Genomic DNA, 17,964 nt, shown 5'->3' with positions numbered 1-17,964 from the left:
CAGTGTGACGCTCCGATTGTTCTTGATGAATTCGTCATCTTCACTCAGCAGTTCGTCCGTAATGACAGACGGGCGCCCGGAACGTTCGTCATCATGGACGTTCGCGCATTCGTCGCTTGAGAAATCTTTTCACAGCCCTAACTTCTCATGTGGCGGAGTTTTCATTTTTTTTAACATTGTAAACACTCACAGAATAACTACAATGGCAGCGCTACGAAACGTCGCACACACTGAGCAGACAGTCAACTGAAGTCGTTTGACCTTGAGCGGCGGCTAGTCGCGTCAGTAGCGCTCCACACGGCGCGAACGGGTACTACTTTCCGGATGTCCCTCGTACATTGGAATAATGTATGGGCGCCACTATTCAAACATATTTTGGTTACTATAAGTTGCTACTTGCAGTTACATATAAAGCAAATAGTAAAACATATCATATGACTTGACTTTCTGCCAAACATCCCATAATTCCTTAACCGAATATACAGGGTGTGCAGATGAAACCATCCTAATTTCAAATTACGATTGGGAGGAAATTATTCGACATAAAATCTTGCGGTTTGCGGAATCATGTAAAGCAACTCAAAAAGTTTTTTAGGTTCTGAGTAATTAGCAACGATGAAGACAACACAAGAGAGAACGCGGTGTGTGGTGTGGTATGTGGAAAGGAAGTCGCCAATTTCATCCCAAAAGACATACTAATGGTTACGAAAGAAACCAACCTAAAAGTGCACTAATTAAAAAAAACTATTTGTGTTAGTTTACATAATCCCGCAAACCACAAGACTCTATGTCAAGTAGTTTCTCACAATTGTAATTTGAAATCAAAGTGGTTTCATGTGGACACCATGTATTGAAAGTACATTTTCTCTTTCTTTCAGTGTTCTATCTGCGGTGTTAATATTGGGATTCCCGTCCGAAATGTACATGTATGGGACACAGTACTCGGTAATAATGTTCTTGCTTGTCCCTAAATCAATTATTGCTTCTTATCTCTACGTCCCTGTGTTCAGGCAACTTGGACTGACCTCATCATACAAGGTAACATTGAATATTCCTTTGACATTTTCATTTGCAGGGCATGCTATGTATTAGCTTAAACTCACGGCCATGAAAGTTGGCGGGTGGCAAAAGTTCGCGATGTTGCCACGTCGGAGCACAACCCCTTGTGTTGGGAGGTTTAAGAGAATGAAAGATCTCATGGTAGTGTTTGTCTTTGTAATCCATGTAACAAAAAATGGCAGTATTTGATCGAAAGTTCAGGGATGACATAAAAGTGCCAGCGACTTTTGTCCCGTTTTAGCTTTGCTTTTCCAATACGTTGCATCAGCGCAATTCTGCTTACCAGCCTATTTTCATGTCTGTGCGTTTAAGCACATTTATATTTACAATGGAATAATGAAAAAAATATTGAGTTTTTGGTTGTGTGTTTCTCTAATTTCAGTTGAAATTACTAAAACTCAAAATCTGATAAGAGTGAGTCCATGTGAAATCAACACAGCCCACAACCTGACCAACTCCGATTTTCATGAAATTTGGGGAGTTGAAACTATGCATGGAACTTAGTAACTATGAAAATTTTGAGTCTCGTGCGTCTAGTAATTGTTAAATTATTCAAGGTCAAAGTTCGTATAAATTGCCCTTTTTGAGAACACTTAGCTATGCTAAATGTGCTTTAACTCCACCCCTATTTCGCCTAGGAAGCTCAAATAAAGCTTATTGTACAGGGAATTGAACAAGCCTTCCAGTGATATATAACAAGCCTACCTCTGGATAAAAATATAATTTTGTCACTTGACCTTGATCTTTGACCTTGAATATCTCAAAACATGTCATCGCCAGAAACCGTGAAAAAATATATTTTGTCCCTCATGCCATGCTCTAAAACATATCAAAAAATCATTCTGAGACTGCAATGGGATCAGAAGAAAATAAATAATATGTGTAACTATGTGACTGATAAAAGCCTCATTACATGAACTATGACGAGTCAAATGCTCCTTAACACTCTCTACAAAATGTAAAGGAGTTATCCTGGTCATGAAGGTTAGGCACAGGGAGATCCCTAGTTGTGTGTCTCAAGCGCGGGTCCGGCATATTGTTGACCGCCATATTGAATTCAAAGCAAACATTTCAAAGGAAAGGAGGTGATGTAATATTTCAAATCAGGCTAGAATTTCACGAGAAATGAAGCGGCGAAGGTTTTTCCAACATATATTTTACGAGCAAAAAGTTATTACAGCATGCTTGTAACCATTTTCTCCTTTCGAGGTGTAAAAAACAAGGCATTAGAATGCTCCTAACGTGTTAGGAACTCATCGAGATCACGCTGACATTCCAGGGACGTAGCTAGGTTGATCAGTTTGAGGGGACCCAAACGTAATATTTTTTTCTGTCAAACTATTATAAATTAACAAACGAATATATATAGTCTTAGATAACAAGGACTTCCCCGATGGCGCATGCTTTCTAAGAAAACTTTTCTATGTAGGTTGCCCTTGGACCGGTGCGCAATTTTTGGTCACCACCACAATCTTGTAGAAATTGTTCAAAACTCGGTTTGGAATAATAATCAACAGAACTTAAATAATTTGGAGCTGTGTTTACAGCCTTTATGTCTTCAATTATATATGCTTAAACTAAACGTATTTTAAATTTTCTTCGTAAAGCCTTCACTGATGAAATTACACTTTAGAATTCTAATTTTCTACAAATTTGTGATCGCATCTAACGTACAAAGACAACTTTTAGAAAGTGATCTGTTGACAGTGCATGAAAGCAATTTCTTGAAGATTTAGTTTGGATTATATTCTTGATGCAAAATACGATAATACAAAGAACGAAATCAAGCAACGTAGCCCTGCAGATCGGCTCCATTTTTCTAAAATCAGTCAGTTTCCTTATTTCGTCATTCTCCCATTAAATCACTGTACATCGATAAACTCTCATGAACGTAGGGAAAAGAATAATAATATTGTCACTAGACAGTTGTTGTCGTGGAAAGAGTGATAATACACATGTTGCAAATATAATACCAATTCATAAAAATGTATGGACCAACAATGAAAGATGTGCAATATTTTAATATTTTATGGATAGTGTGAATATTAGTAGCAATAATTTAATAACATACACTTACCTCCTCTCGAAGGGAGTTTTTTTAATATAATTATTTATATTTTTACTTTATGTTAAAGCAAGGCTGCCATTCCACGCAAAGCAAAAATTCAATGCACACACTGTAAACGTTTTCCCTGAATATCTCTTCCGTACTTGGGCCACAAATTACTTGCATATACCCCTTTGTGTTGAAAGGAAATTAACTATTTGGTTTGTTTCTTATTTCAGTATTTAAAACTTAGATTCAACAACTACATTTGTCTGCTGGCTTCAGGAATGTTCATAATTCAAAACGTAAGTACACAGCAAACAAGCTAATAGTGATTGAGACTTAATATATTTCAAAGTTATTTGCCCATAAGTGATACAGAAGTCTCTCTATTAGTAACCAGATGTCCGTAGAAATGTCCTTACCTGGAGCTGGTCTGGTGTCAGTACGAGGTGTCGGCCATTCTTGCAGCTATACCACCCTCTACCGTTCGAGGAAGACTTTTCACCAGGTTACGGTAAATGACGGCGGTAGTCGCTTCCATCCGTCCTACAAAATGGTGAACAGCTTGGTGGGGAGCAAGGAGTTTGTCTAATATTGTGTGATAGGTATCGGCATTCAGGGATCCAGGCATCAAAAGCCCGGCATGGAATACCAGTGCCACCACCTCTCAACGGTTGGTACACTGGGATCCATGAGTACTATATTGCAAATTGTCCATCACCATGTTCGTGCACTTTATTTGACCCAATAAGAGCTTCAAGAATTAAAAGAAAACTCAAAACAAGCTGTTGACAACTTCTACACCAGTATACATAAAAATCCATCGCTTAAAAAACATATAGGACGTAAGAGAAAAACTAATTAAAATAGTCATGGACAATTTGCACAGTAATACTCATGAATCCCACTGCATGAGTACTCCGCAATGCCTTTCGAAAGTCCGTGGCCACAGTGCCCAATGAAGCCTGCCGGTTTGACTTCAACACACGTCGGAACACTACCAGACTGTTTTTCTCCACGTCGCGGTTGTATGTTGATCACACCCTCATGCTCTCATTTCGTCACTACATCAGTGACTGTTGCACATGGTATCTGCAACTTTTCCGAAATCTCACAGATGAAGTGTCCGAATTGGTGGGTGCCGATAATCATACTCCTTTCAGCCTCAGTCACCCCACTCAATTTGAACGTCTATAATTCCCCACTGTTGGTCAGTGCCCTGAGATGGCAACAGACATAGAAAAAAAAATTCTGAAATATGGCGCATCAAATTGTAATAATCTTTGAATATCACCATCAATTACAGATTAACCGTAAAACAATAGTGTTTACATTTGTAAATATGGAGACACTTCTCACTTATTACTAATGACTACTTTTAAAAATGGTTGGAAGTTATTAATTAAAATCCAAAACTGATGTAAAGGTGATATATTAGCTTAAATTGGTGTTAGCAACAAATAGCATTCCGTGGATAGCCATTTAATTCTGTTGAACATGAATGATTTACCAAAGAATGGGACTTTAGCGTTCAAATGGAATAGCAGAAAAGTCAGTAGGGATAACCAAAGGAATGCTTAAAAAAAGTGTCACGAGGAATATTCTTATGTTTTGTTAGCTCCTCTCGAGTATAGAAATTCTTCAGTGTTAGATTTAGAAGCAGCAAAAGTGCAAATACTTGTGAGTAGTTGTTAAGAACAACATTTTCTATTCAAAAACATTTATTTATACCTGAAGTACAGCTGAACACACAGAGAGTATGTGAAAGATACAAGCTAATACTGGAATCCACCCAATGGCGTCGTCGCTTTAAATCAAGGGTTCCATACTCGATGGAGAAACATTACACAGTGACACGGATCGAACTTCAAACTGTAGGTCCAGTCCCAATTAGCTTATCTGTGCAACAATTGGCCCACAGCAGACCTCATTTCAATCCAAGTGAAAATTTCTTATTTCAAAAGGATAAGGTATGGTTGAGAAGAAATAAAACACTACTAATGAAATCTAGTTATCATCCCACAGTTGGGCGATGATTCAGAAATTCAGCCTAATATTATTGTGTAGCCGAGCGTAGAATCTAGCAAAGCACAAAAAGTAGCATTCATAATCCTCATAGTGAAAAATCTAAAGATACAATACAAATTTCTATGTTAGAAATATTGTAGAGTAGTAAGAAATTCCTATGGAAAGTGATGATTATGAATGTACGAATAATGTGATCATTGTGTAAAGGGGAGATATAACCTATGTGTGGTACTAAGGGTTAAGTACCGACAACATAGAGATACTGCATATATGACAGCCATAATCTACAGGTGCTGTAGCTTACAGATAATTTAACTAATAGTTAATCTCATATTAATCAACAAAATGTAAAATCTTGGAATCTGTTACTCGAAGTGATTATATTTTGATTACAAGCAACCAATTAGTACTTTTCATATAAATGTCAATAGCAATTTTATCTGTAATGTGTGTGATGAGAGTATATAATAATTTCTTAAATATACATGTACCTATAAATTTTAACACAAATCAGGCGAGGTAGTAGAATTATCCAAAATTTCTATTCCAATAGTTTACATACGTATATCTGTTTTTACATTCCAAGTTCTGTGTCCAGGTGTACAAGTTATTCTCCATAAATGAACATCAAAAATTTATGTTTGTTTGAATAGTTACGTAGAATGATTACCCCCATAGACAGGTTGACAGACCGCCCAGAGTAGTTTATGGAGAGTTTTTCTGTACTAGTTATGTCAAACTTCACTGACTATTATATTTCATTATCTTATGGTTCAAGAAATACTGACGTGGCCTGAAATTCGTTCCTTCTGACGGACAGACCGACCTTCTTGCTAATGTATGCTTCATTGGCATTGTTCCACCAAATTTCATCTTTACACTTATAGTAGTTTCTGAGATATTGATATTTGACATATCGTCGGATGAGAACCAAAGGAGGTAACTCAAAAAATGTGGTTTTCAGTTTCGGTTGAAGAAAATTCTCTCAAGAGCTTTCTTTATTTGGAGTCAGATCTCCACTTGTAATCGTTAGCAAAATGATGGAGACACGTATCTCCAATTTTATGAATCTTTTTAAGAGCCAGAGATATTCCTAGGAATACATGAGTTCCTGTCTCCTTCAAATTTGATAAATTTGAGTTACATCCCTCTGAATATACTGTTCGACTGACACAATAATCATTACGCTTTTCAGTTGAAGCATTCCACCGAATAAGGCTGTATGCCACATTTCAGTGAATGCGAGAACAACGGATAAAACCTGTTGTATGTTAGTGGACTACAGTAGAAGCAACATAAAACCTTATACAAACACAGTAGCAATCACTGGGCAACATCTGACCTTATGACTGGCCAGCTTGTAGCCTGTAGAAACAGGGCCGCAGCATGATTTTTTACTGGTAACTCAGCACATTCCCAAAAGTGTCATACAGCGTTTTTCGGTGGAATGCTTACAGTTCTTGCAGAGTAATAATACTCTGTAACAATTGAACAGTTGTTTGTTGTACTTTTAGATATTACAAAGTATTTCAGCGTGGTGGCTTATGTATAGATGTGTATTTTATTTGCATTAATATATCTATCCTTGTTTTAATCTGTTTTAGATATTATATTCACCAATATCAGCCTACACGGCTGGGTTAGCTTTGAATCAAGGTAAGAACATTTGTTACAGTAGCTTCTATTTAGTCGTATAATTACGCCACATTGAAACATATTCAAAAGTTGTGTTTTAATCCGATTTTCCTAGTTTTATAATTGACTAAGAAATCAATAACCTAATATTAACTTTCGTCTTTTTTCTAATACTCACGTACATTTCGACAGAATTAAAATATACACTTAATGCCTCATCCCATCAATTCCTTTATAATGATATATATATACAAATATGAACAGAATTTGAAGCTTCCTAAAAAATTGAAAATTGGTTTCTTGTTTATCTTCAAATGTGTCGAGCCGTAAGTGTCATTCAATCTCAGATCAATCCTTCAGTTTCTAGCGACTGAAATCATTCTAACTTAAAGCTCTGAATTTTTCATCGTTGTAGTAAAAATGGATTTGCCTCACACTCCTGCAACCATTATACGTGTATTTGTAGAAGAAAATTTCAAAATCTTTATTTCAGTAATATACTTATTTCTCTGTGTTTATTTACTTACACTGAAGATACAGAATGACCAGAGAAAGATTGCCAAAAAAAATTAAGTAGTCTGTGTGTATTGCGTGTAATGTCTGTCGGTGCGAGTATGAGTCTCGCAACTCAAAGATGATGAGACGGGAGTTTCTCAGGTAAATATCCGGTCACTGCCGGGGTGAACGCAATGCAATTGCGAAGTACGACAGGACAGAAAGCGCCGGCAGTGATCGGAAAAGGGGTCAGATCGCTTTGAGAGAGATGAGAGCTGGAGGTCTTGAGAGAGAGAGAGAGGTTTCGAGACTCTGCGTGCCCGAACAGGTAAGTTCCATCTGCTCTTGTGTGCCTGCCATTCTCAATCACGACGTATATGGGTTCATAAACATATTTCATTTCGTTTATTTAATCTGGTCAAGCGTGTACCTAAACGCAGTCCTTTTGGGGAACATGAGGAAGCGAGTGCCGAGCCATTAGGACTACGACACGATTGAATAAGAATTATACTTCAAGATATAGAGTGAACAACAAATAAAAATAAGTATATTTCCACGAATTAGAAGATATTTTCTGCTTTCCAAAATTCTATTACATCACAAATGCATAAAAAACACATTTAATTTGATACTTATAAAGACTGACATAAAATGCTGCAGAATAATGTTATGTTGGAGTCATTAGAGTAATTTGAAACTTGTAGTATATGCATACTCCTATTGAAACCTGATATTTTTGTAAATGTGATTTTATACAAAGGATTTAAAAATTATTGTTGTTTATCGAAACATACAAACGTCATGATGGACGATTGTGTAAGCCAATCCACCCTCCTGAAAATTTATTCGTTCATTTGATTTTACCAAAAAATGCTTTGAACTTACATGTATACTAGTCGAATAATATATACATAATTTAAATAATATTCCAGCTGAAAAAACGCACCTGGTATATTCCCTGTTAAGAACTTGCCGAAAAAAATTGAAGTTGTCCTGCATTAGTGTTTTATTTCTCTTATACCTAATTAATATTAATAAATATATACAAGAACTAAGAATTATTGAGGTAAACCAGGTCATAATTTCAGAATGCGCCACTGTTTAATACATTAATGCATTTTAAGTTGGTATATTAGGGTTAGTCTGTCATTTGCACAAACAACTAGGTAAGCCCAGCCAGGCCGAGCATACGATTAAGTACGATTGTATTAAACTGATTTTTATTGTGAATATCTGTAACTTTTGTTTCTGTCAATCTTTTTGGAGTTTCACATCTGTTTATTACAAATATCCTGTTGCATGTCATAACTACTATTTTAATTCTCCTCCCCGATATTTTCTTATGAATGTCTTAACGAAAATATATATATATATATTTTTTTCCAGTGGCTGGATGGAACATAAATATCTCCGTTGGTATTATAATTACTGCCTGCGTTGTTTACACATCAGTCGTAAGTACTGTACATTACTTCTATATACAATTAATATGCATATGGATCTTCATTGATACTCTATTTTAAAAAAAAATATTGAGTTCTGTGACAGAATTAAAATTACTGTATCCGAAATTTAAAGGAAACGATACAATCAAGTAGCTTTGTATGCAAGGAATTAAAAATGCCAGCAAATATGTAGCTTAATTACTTATATTTTGAAATTTTATTAATTAAATTTGTCTTATCTTCAATATTTAAAACGGGCCTCCCCGATGGTGCAGTGGTAGCGTCGATGCCTTGTAATCAAGGGGTCCCTGGTTCGATACACGGTGGAGGCACATTGTGGTTTGGATCGCACTTTAAACTGTAGGTCCAGTCCCGATCAGCCTTACTGTATAAAGTGGACTTAAAACATCAACTCAATCAATCAATCAAACAATAAATCTATATATATATATATACAAACAGAGTGTCCCACAAAGGAGTTTACACTATTTGAATGTTAATAACAGAGAAAGTATTACAGATAACTTGATGGAACTTTTTGTATCTGGATCTGTCATGATTAGTGCTTGATGCCATTCATTTGTTTTTCTTTAATTTCAGTTCAGTTGCCAGTAGTGACAAGTAATTGACAAGATGGCTGGGAACCTTTCCGTTGAGCAACGGAAGTGGATTCTAAAATGTTTTTGGAAATGTAAGAACATGAAAGAAGTGCAGAGACGATGGCGTGCAGAATTTGATACTGCGCCACCGTCACGTGTAACAATTACGAAATTACGCGACATGTTTGAGAGGGAAGGAAGTGTGTGTGATCTGGGACGGACTGGCAGGAAGAAATCAGTATCGGACGAAAGAGAGATGGAAGCAGTGGTACAAACTTTCACAAGATCCCCCAAGAAATCCACACATCAAATTCTGCCCGCCATTGTCTCTGCACTTCTTTCATGTTCTCACATTTCCAAAAAAACATTTTAAAATCCACTTCCGTTGCTCAACGGAAATGTTCCCAGCCATCTTGTCAATTACTTGTCACTACTGGCAACTGAACTTAAATTAAGGAGAAATAAATGAATGGCATGAAGCACTAATCATGACAGATCCAGATACAACAAGTTCCATCAGGTTATCTGTAATACTTTCTCTGTTATTAACATTCAAATAGTATAAACCCCTTTGTGGGACACTGTATATACTCTCTACATACACATATAGAGTCACTCGCGTGAATACGCCCAACTTTTTTTTTGGAGGTTTATAACTTCGCGAAATGAAGGAGTGTCGCAATGAAAGGGATGTCAAATGAAAGCTACATGTTTTGTTATAGTTACCTATAAGTTTTATTACTGTAAGTCTTAAAGCAAAAAAACCATAGAAAATTAAATAGATGAACGTCAATATGGGCAAATCACCACGTGTTCAGGGTAAAACGCCCACCCATTAGTGGTAAAATGCCCAATACAAGAAACAATTCGTATTAATCTATAAGATTATATTTTATTTAACCTCTCTCTGGATGATTCATGTTGACCAGGACATTCACTTGTTTACTTCAGTTGTCTCAACCTCTGTGGTATGTGAATAATGCACAGTGTTGTGCTATGCAAACTTCCTGATGTATTCAGGATATAGGAAGTTCCATCAGGTTTATGGAGTCAGTTGTTTTGCAATAGAGATAGTAAAAATCACGATTCGGCATGAAAGAAGGTCTCCATGGGTTGGGTGATATAGAGGTGAGACAGACTGAGAAGGGACTGACTTTTGATTCGGATTGAAGAGAGAGAGGAGCTTGTAGAAAGGACTTGAGAGAAAGTGAGGCGATTCCTGGTCAACGAGCAACGAAGTCTAGAGAGGTCTTAATTTATTTTATTCTTCGAATTTATCATCACCTTCAGATAGATAGGTAATTATCCTAACCCAGCCATGATTCAGGTTTGAAGGTTCATAAAACCCAATGAGTGACCATTGTCTTTTCTAATTTTTAAGCTCTTTAGTTTTAATTGTGCCTTTCGCACTGCCAAGCATTTGACTTGTCATGTTAATGACGAGTGCTCTCATCATTGAGGATGAATGATGAATAAGTTACATCACACATTGATTAATTGTGGGAGTGACTGGTTTTGATCCCCATCATTCTGTAGAATGATACGAATTGCTCTAATACTTGACATGACATATTTAAAGGAAAATAATACACAACATTAACTGGAAGATTATTAACGTTTGTTTTGTAAACAGAACATCATTTGTACAGACAAGCACAGCGTTTCTAACAACGTTTAATTTGAATTTACCATAGCCTCTTTTACTGTTTACATTTGTGAGAAATTGCATTGCACTTTGGACACATGGACATGAATTTTATACATATTGCATGCATCCACATACTACAACGAATACACTGGATCCAGTCACATTGTGGTTCTTTCATATCATAATAATGTCCATGGGCATATTGTACTTAATTTCTGTGAGCATATCACCCCACAGCTACAAGCAGAAAATTGAATCACTGGTTTGGCAACTCTGAGCACCATGCGGCAGTTTCATTCTGCAGATATGTTTCCCTCAATCTTGATCTTTACACCAAACACAAGTATAATTCAGTTTCTTTCTCTCTTGCTGTTAATACAGCAACGTCCAAAAAATTATTACCTCAAACATTGTCTTCTTACCTCATGAAATTAACCCTGGATGGCTTCAGATTTTTCTCACTAGCTCCAAACCTGCTGCCTCGTCTCACCACGGAGGGCGCTTTCAAACAAGAGTCGCAGGGTTGCCATAACATTAACGTTGCGCGAGATACGAGGGGCTGGGCATATTCCCCCCAGTGACTCTATGTATCGAACATTTCCGTTGGGATTAAAGCTCAAAAACTCCTCATGACCACACCATTGTAAATAGCATTGTTATACTATAAGATGTGTACATAAGGGTTATTTCTTTTCTTGTAGGGCGGCATCAAAACCGTCATATGGACAGACACGGTTCAAGGCTGTCTCGTATATTTCTGCCAAATAGCTCTTCTAGTAGGAGGACTGGTGGAGGTTGGCGGTTTTAACACCATGTGGCAGCGCAACGAAAACTCTGGCAGACTAGAATTTTTTAAGTAAGCAAATTGGATCTACTTAAATTGTAGTACACAATTAACCGAAAATTAGATTTACAGATTTTTAGGACGTGTATAATCGTCCACGTATTGCTACCTGTGATCTGCCCGTCATTTTAGATGAACAGAAAGAAAGTTTGGAAAGATCTAATTTTAAAACAATGCGACCAATCTTAGTCAGTAATACAAGGATACAATGTGTTTTTAAGATCAAGATATATTGACACGGCATGACAGACAGACAACGTTTGACAGGATGATGATGTAATATTTATTTTCATTTGTATCATCATTTTCAAAATTATACACAAATTATTCTAATACTATACTAATGATATTACCAAAAGTTACTTGTTGATATGAAAAATGAATTATATGTGCATAATTTCCTGCACAATACTAGGGCGGCCATTTAACGGGAATTCCTTGAATTCCGTGAATTATTGGCTCCTGGAATTCTGCATGAAATTTTCTCCGTAGACGTTAAAAATTGAAACTGTTCTTAATCCTAATTCCATTGAATTTATACATATTTATAATTGCCCTGAGGCAAGTTTTTCACAATTTAGCTTTCATATCTAGGTATATTTAACAACAAATTATTATTTATCGTTAGCATATCTCGCCAAAACTCTATGGTCAAATTTTCTCGCCAGTATCGCCATAAATAAGAAAAGTATAGCGATTCTTAAAAAGGGGGTTCACCTCTCCCCGACTTACCCCATATACAGGGTGTATCATAGGTAATAGCGTAAACTGACACAATTAAAAGTACACGATAATATAAGCAATAAAATCTCAGTCAACATGGGTCTGCAAACGAGCCGTTTTCGAGATAATTGCGAATGTTGTGGTTACAAGCCGCAACTGACTTCATTGTTTGTAAACGTCGTCCTAGTTGGTAAAATGCTAATAATACAGTAATAATAATGATAATAATGTTCTCTGAGGTGCTGATGTACCCTTGTAAATGTGCAACTCTCGGGGTGCAGCCTCCCGTGCATTGCCGTTATCCAAACCGTACATTAAATGCATATCCGCATACTCTTCGTGGCTGTAAGGTTCCCTTTTTACTACGCAGTCCAGCACATCTGACGTGACTCCCACAGTACGATTAGACTCTCTACTGATTGTATCCATCCTGTTTGATTACAACGCCACCTCTCGGAAATGTTCTGTTTTGTAAACAAAGAGCAAACCTCGGACCGCGCAAGGAGTAAAGCATTCGGTGTTTACAAAATGCAATCAGTGACGGCTTCTAACCACACATTCCCACACATTATTAGCATTTTACCAACTAGGACGACGTTTACAAACAATGAAGTCAGTGGCGGCTTGTAACTACAACATTCGCAATTATCTCGAAAATGGCTCGTTACTGAGACTTTTTGCTTCTATTAAAGTGTACTTTCAACTGTGTCAGTTTGCGCTATTACTTATGATACACCCTGTATATATATATACGAGTATATAGATAGCTTAGATTAGATAGATAGACAACTGCATACATACATACAAACATAAGAATAATGTATGTTGTATGCTGATTCATACAGTAAGAGATTATTATTATTCCCATGAAATCTCTGGTATGTTATTGTACATACAAGCTAATCTCTTTGTTGATTTACCGTAAAAAAAAGTAATCATTTACACTTTTTCAGCATGAATACCGATCCAACAATACGACACACCTTCTGGTCGGTTGCTATTGGACGATCAATTTTCGGCTTCACAAATCTCATCTCAAATCAAGGGGCCATGCAGCGGTGTCTGAGCACAAAAACGGTTAAGGGAGCACAGAAGTAAGTAGCTTTTATCCATTTTAAGATAAAATATATCTCTGAGATTATCATAATTCTCATGCAGCCATGATGCTTTCTGATTGAACGAGCAGAAATATTTGGCATTTGCACGCAAAAAACAATGACCTTTTTTGCTATTTCTTTAAAAATAATTCCCATACTCACGTGGGCAAAAATTGTAAATGAAACTCATAAGTATTGAGTGGATAGGAATGTTTTTGGATAAGGAAACAAGTCGACAATTGTGTACGTTGCCTTGGAAACGTAGGGAAGGGGGGGTAAGGAGGCCAGGGCCGTGGTGCTGATCACATCGTCCCCACCTTCGGCCTGATGAAGAAAGCTTGGGGCCCTAACTCCACACCCCCTACACGCCCTCATGGCTTGGTGCAAAGCACAAGGTAGCACTTTGCTTTTTAATTTACTATAGGCCTACATCCCGATTTTATCGGAACAGAACTTACCAATCTCTACGTGGGCTTTCTTCCAAGTTTCGTAGGGATGTGAATAGGCTCCAATTTTTCTTGACACAATTCATACATGTTATATTTCCTTATAAGAACAACAGCCGATATCCTTTGTGTGAGTGTGTGTGTGGGGGGGGGGGGGCGTATAATCCAAACATGTGAGGTGATCCTTTTCGCACTACTCCATTCTCAGAAATAAATCTCAATTCCACACACTGAAAATGTAGCACTTTCTACATCTTAGTATGCAAATATCTAGTAGCAAAGTAATGTGTGGAAAGAGAAAAACTAACGGCACACTGGGAATTTCGTAGGTTTTTTTTTCAATTTGAACTGACATTCATAATATTAATTAACTAACTATTGACTAAAAATAGCTTAGTCGTTCTGCTACTTTCAATTCTTCATTACCGTAGTCACCGTAACTCTCTTTCTTAGCTTTCCCGATGGCGCAGTAGTAGCGGAGTCGCCTTGTAATCAAGGAGTCCCCGGTTCGATACCCGGTGGAGACACACAGTGGTTCGGATCCCACTTTAAACTGTAGATGCAGTCCCGATTAGCCTTACTGTGCACAAAATGGACATAAAATACCAAATGAAAATAAAAATAAAAATCACAGTAACTCTCTACAAAGCCAGAGGATCCAGGATTGAAACCTGTTGAGGCTTAGATGTAGCATTGCATTCGTATCATTACCCACCATCTTCATCGTCGCGATTATCACAATAGGTAAAAATGCGACACAAAATAAGCCAAACGGAAGCTTGGAATCAATCTGAATATTGGTTACGTTGGATACGTGGTAAAATTGCCTTAAGAATCACTTCCTGTGATGTAATAGGGATTATTATTAGAGACCATTTGTATAATACATATCGTTGTTGCGAACAATAAGTAGTTTCACGTTCACCACACTCTTCGTAAGGAAGAAGGATCTCTAAATTTTCGCTTTCGTATGTCAATGAAACTTAAATGTAAGTTCATTCATTGTAGGTCACAAAAGAGATTTACATATTGTTATGATATATTTTAAACGTTACGAAATCTAATTCCAATAGAATATGATACTACTCCTTACGTTCCTATAAATGTTCACCATTAGTCTGGCGAAAAAAAGGAAAGAAGATTTCCGTGTTTCTTTGAGCAAAGATAAGGCGCCTGTAAGCACCAACTGCTTCGATCAGTGACCTTCACTGCCAGAGTGACTCACAGCAGGCCTGCGCTCGTTCCAGTGTGCGTATAAAACAGGTATTTTATTTATTTCGTTTCAATCCACAGTTATATCAAGCTAACATTCTAAAATTTTCGTAAAATATGTAGTAAACAAATTGTATACATAATGGTCTTCCAGAGTGTTGTTGCCTGCTATTTACACGCGGGAGATGGGGGTGTTGTGAACATTTCTGAACCCAAAGGTCGAGCACGAAGGAAAAGTCGTGTAAGCTTTGGAGGTAATAACAAGGTAATAGAAGTTGAAGGAAATGCTGGAATAAATCATATCAGAAATTGAGTAAAATCTGTTCTCATCACACATAGGGCTATCAGCGGAAAGTAGGACAAATTGTCTCAAAATGTTGGACACGAACGCATTTGCAGTGAATATAATAGGTTACTAGGACATCTTAGCATATAACGAGAATATGACACATCTTCAGCTCAAAAATTAATGTTGAGGGGAACGGTTGAGTTCAAAATTCCTCAACTGCTAATTAATAGCACTGCTGTATGTGATTTCAACTTGTGTATGCAAGACATAACGTTTTTCGTCGAGACGGGGCCAGGAAGGGGAAAAAATCCATAAATTCAGGAAGGAAAAAGTTCATAATTTCGTAAACAAAGTCTGGAAGTTCTTGTTTATTGAAATATAAAAAATCACTATACACTGGGAAAAAAACAGAATTGTGTGCCTTATTTCTCCAATAAGGACTGTTTATAATTTCTGAAACGAAACTTGTTACTTCGAACAAATTACCGACACTTATAGTATCGATAAAACTTCACAAAGTAAGCATTTTTATATATATTTCCGGACTTTTTCGGATCTAGAAAATCGGGAAGTAATTTCTGAGCTGGGATTATAATTGTTTTTCCGAACATCCAGTAGCAACCATGCACACTCTTTGATTTAAGCATACGTCTCCAAGGAACCACGTTATCTCAGACTCCCCTCAGATTTTATGTTTCTTCATCTAATTTTAAGTTACGTGATGCTCAAAATACATATAAGACATTTATGATTTCTTTCAAATTCCTTTCGGAGGCCAGACACAACAATAAACTCTAGGACACGTTCGGAAAAAAGAATGTTTCTTATAATATATTTTTATTGTCTTATTTAGTGTCGTTTTTCTTTCAACTTTTGCTAATCGCGACGATGAGGATGAGTTATATGATGAAATTGATGAAGGGACACTCACAAAGAACACCCATACTCACGACGGGATTCGAACCCAGGGCATCAGACATCGTAGCTCACTGTGCTAACCACTTCGTCACGGACGGAATTCTTATAGCCCTAATCGTTCCACAAGCATTTTTCCTATCTTTAACTACGAACGAAACATAAAGAACAATCTAAATAAACAGGTACCAGTTCACACTCTAACCGTAAAAAAACATATGCATGTGAAAATGCAAAATAATATTTATTTTTAGGTAGTTGTGATTTATTATTGTATATTAAAGAAATATACAAAGGCTGTTCAGCGTATGTTTGACCAAACGCAATTCCTTCCCCCCATGCTCAGAATGAACTTGCCCAACCTTGGTCGGGCACGTTTGTCAGTGTAGTGTGTGAGCTGTAAAAGAGTGGTTGTGTTTTCTCACTGGGCCGAAAATCCCCCCAAACTGAGCCGCTTTTGGGAGGAGTAAGTTGTATAACTTTTCCAAGTGTTTTGTGTTTTCTTGCTTGGCTGAAAATGCTGCCAAAACTGAGTCGCTTTTGGGAAGTAGCCCTTTATGACGCAAAGTTCAGTGTGTCAATGATCAGGAAGTAGTGTAAGAGCAAGAATTGTGACGTTAATTTGACTTTATTCAAGAATGTGATCGACAAGTATAAGGATTGCATGGCCCCAGCATTCGGTTCTCCAACAAAGGGGACGAGAACAGAGCCGTGCACACAAGCCACCACCAGTATGCAGGTGCAAGGTGCGGTTAACAGTTTCCAAAGACATCTTTAGATGATTCGCCATCTGTCTTTGGGTCGGTGGATTCTCTTGCATGGCCATTCTGCTAAGTTTCGCCTGCATGCAACAGTCAACCACCAATTTTTGTTGTTAATTTTCTTGCTCCCCCTTAAAATAGGCACTAGTCAAGTTGGATAGTTCAGTGAACTAACCGATCTGTAACTACGCACTGGTAATTAGCAGGCTGGAAAGTTCATATGGATAATAAACCTTTTCTCGAGCAAGATCTCATCTCCAGGAAGCTATCAACTCGCGGCAAGCCACGGCACCTAGCGACCTGTTGAGTGAGATGAGTCAAGGCAAAATGGATAATAAACCTTTTCCTGCTCCCACAAAAATAGGCAATAATTAGGCTGTAGAGTTCAATGAACTAACCGATATCTAACTACGCACTGGTAATGACATCATTTCTGGATATCCAATTCTGAATATCCATTGGACGTCGTAGGATATCCAGAACTGAACATGTAAAACTCGACAAATTCTTGATATCTAATGCAAAGCCTAAACGCGTCTAGAACTGGTTGTAAGAAACATTGTTCAATTCCGAATATCCAATACGTCGCCAGATCTCTTCCAAAACTGAATATTCAAAACACATCCAATTCTGGATATCCAAAACATATCCATGATCTTGTTCAAAACTGGATATCCAAAATACATACAATTCTGGATATCTAATACATGTCTAGAAC

General features: G+C 37.2%; 1 protein-coding gene across 1 annotated transcript in view; it reads left to right on the top strand.

Annotated features, from left to right (window-relative positions):
• LOC145981358 (sodium-coupled monocarboxylate transporter 2-like) overlaps nucleotides 1-17,964 on the top strand; it is a 210,070-nt gene that overhangs the window by 127,759 nt on the left and 64,347 nt on the right. Inside the window, exons 3-8 of the mRNA XM_083114590.1 lie at nucleotides 879-1,038; nucleotides 3,346-3,411; nucleotides 6,742-6,793; nucleotides 8,654-8,721; nucleotides 11,661-11,815; nucleotides 13,480-13,620. Of these exons, the coding sequence (XP_082970716.1) occupies nucleotides 879-1,038; nucleotides 3,346-3,411; nucleotides 6,742-6,793; nucleotides 8,654-8,721; nucleotides 11,661-11,815; nucleotides 13,480-13,620 (642 nt within the window). The remainder of the gene's footprint in view (nucleotides 1-878; nucleotides 1,039-3,345; nucleotides 3,412-6,741; nucleotides 6,794-8,653; nucleotides 8,722-11,660; nucleotides 11,816-13,479; nucleotides 13,621-17,964) is intronic.

This window comes from Lepisma saccharinum, chromosome 29, assembly GCF_977018435.1.
Source record: "Lepisma saccharinum chromosome 29, izLepSacc3.1, whole genome shotgun sequence".
Taxonomy (NCBI): domain Eukaryota; kingdom Metazoa; phylum Arthropoda; class Insecta; order Zygentoma; family Lepismatidae; genus Lepisma; species Lepisma saccharinum.
Note: the sequence above shows the minus strand (reverse complement) of the source record. Positions and strands in the feature narration are given on the sequence as shown.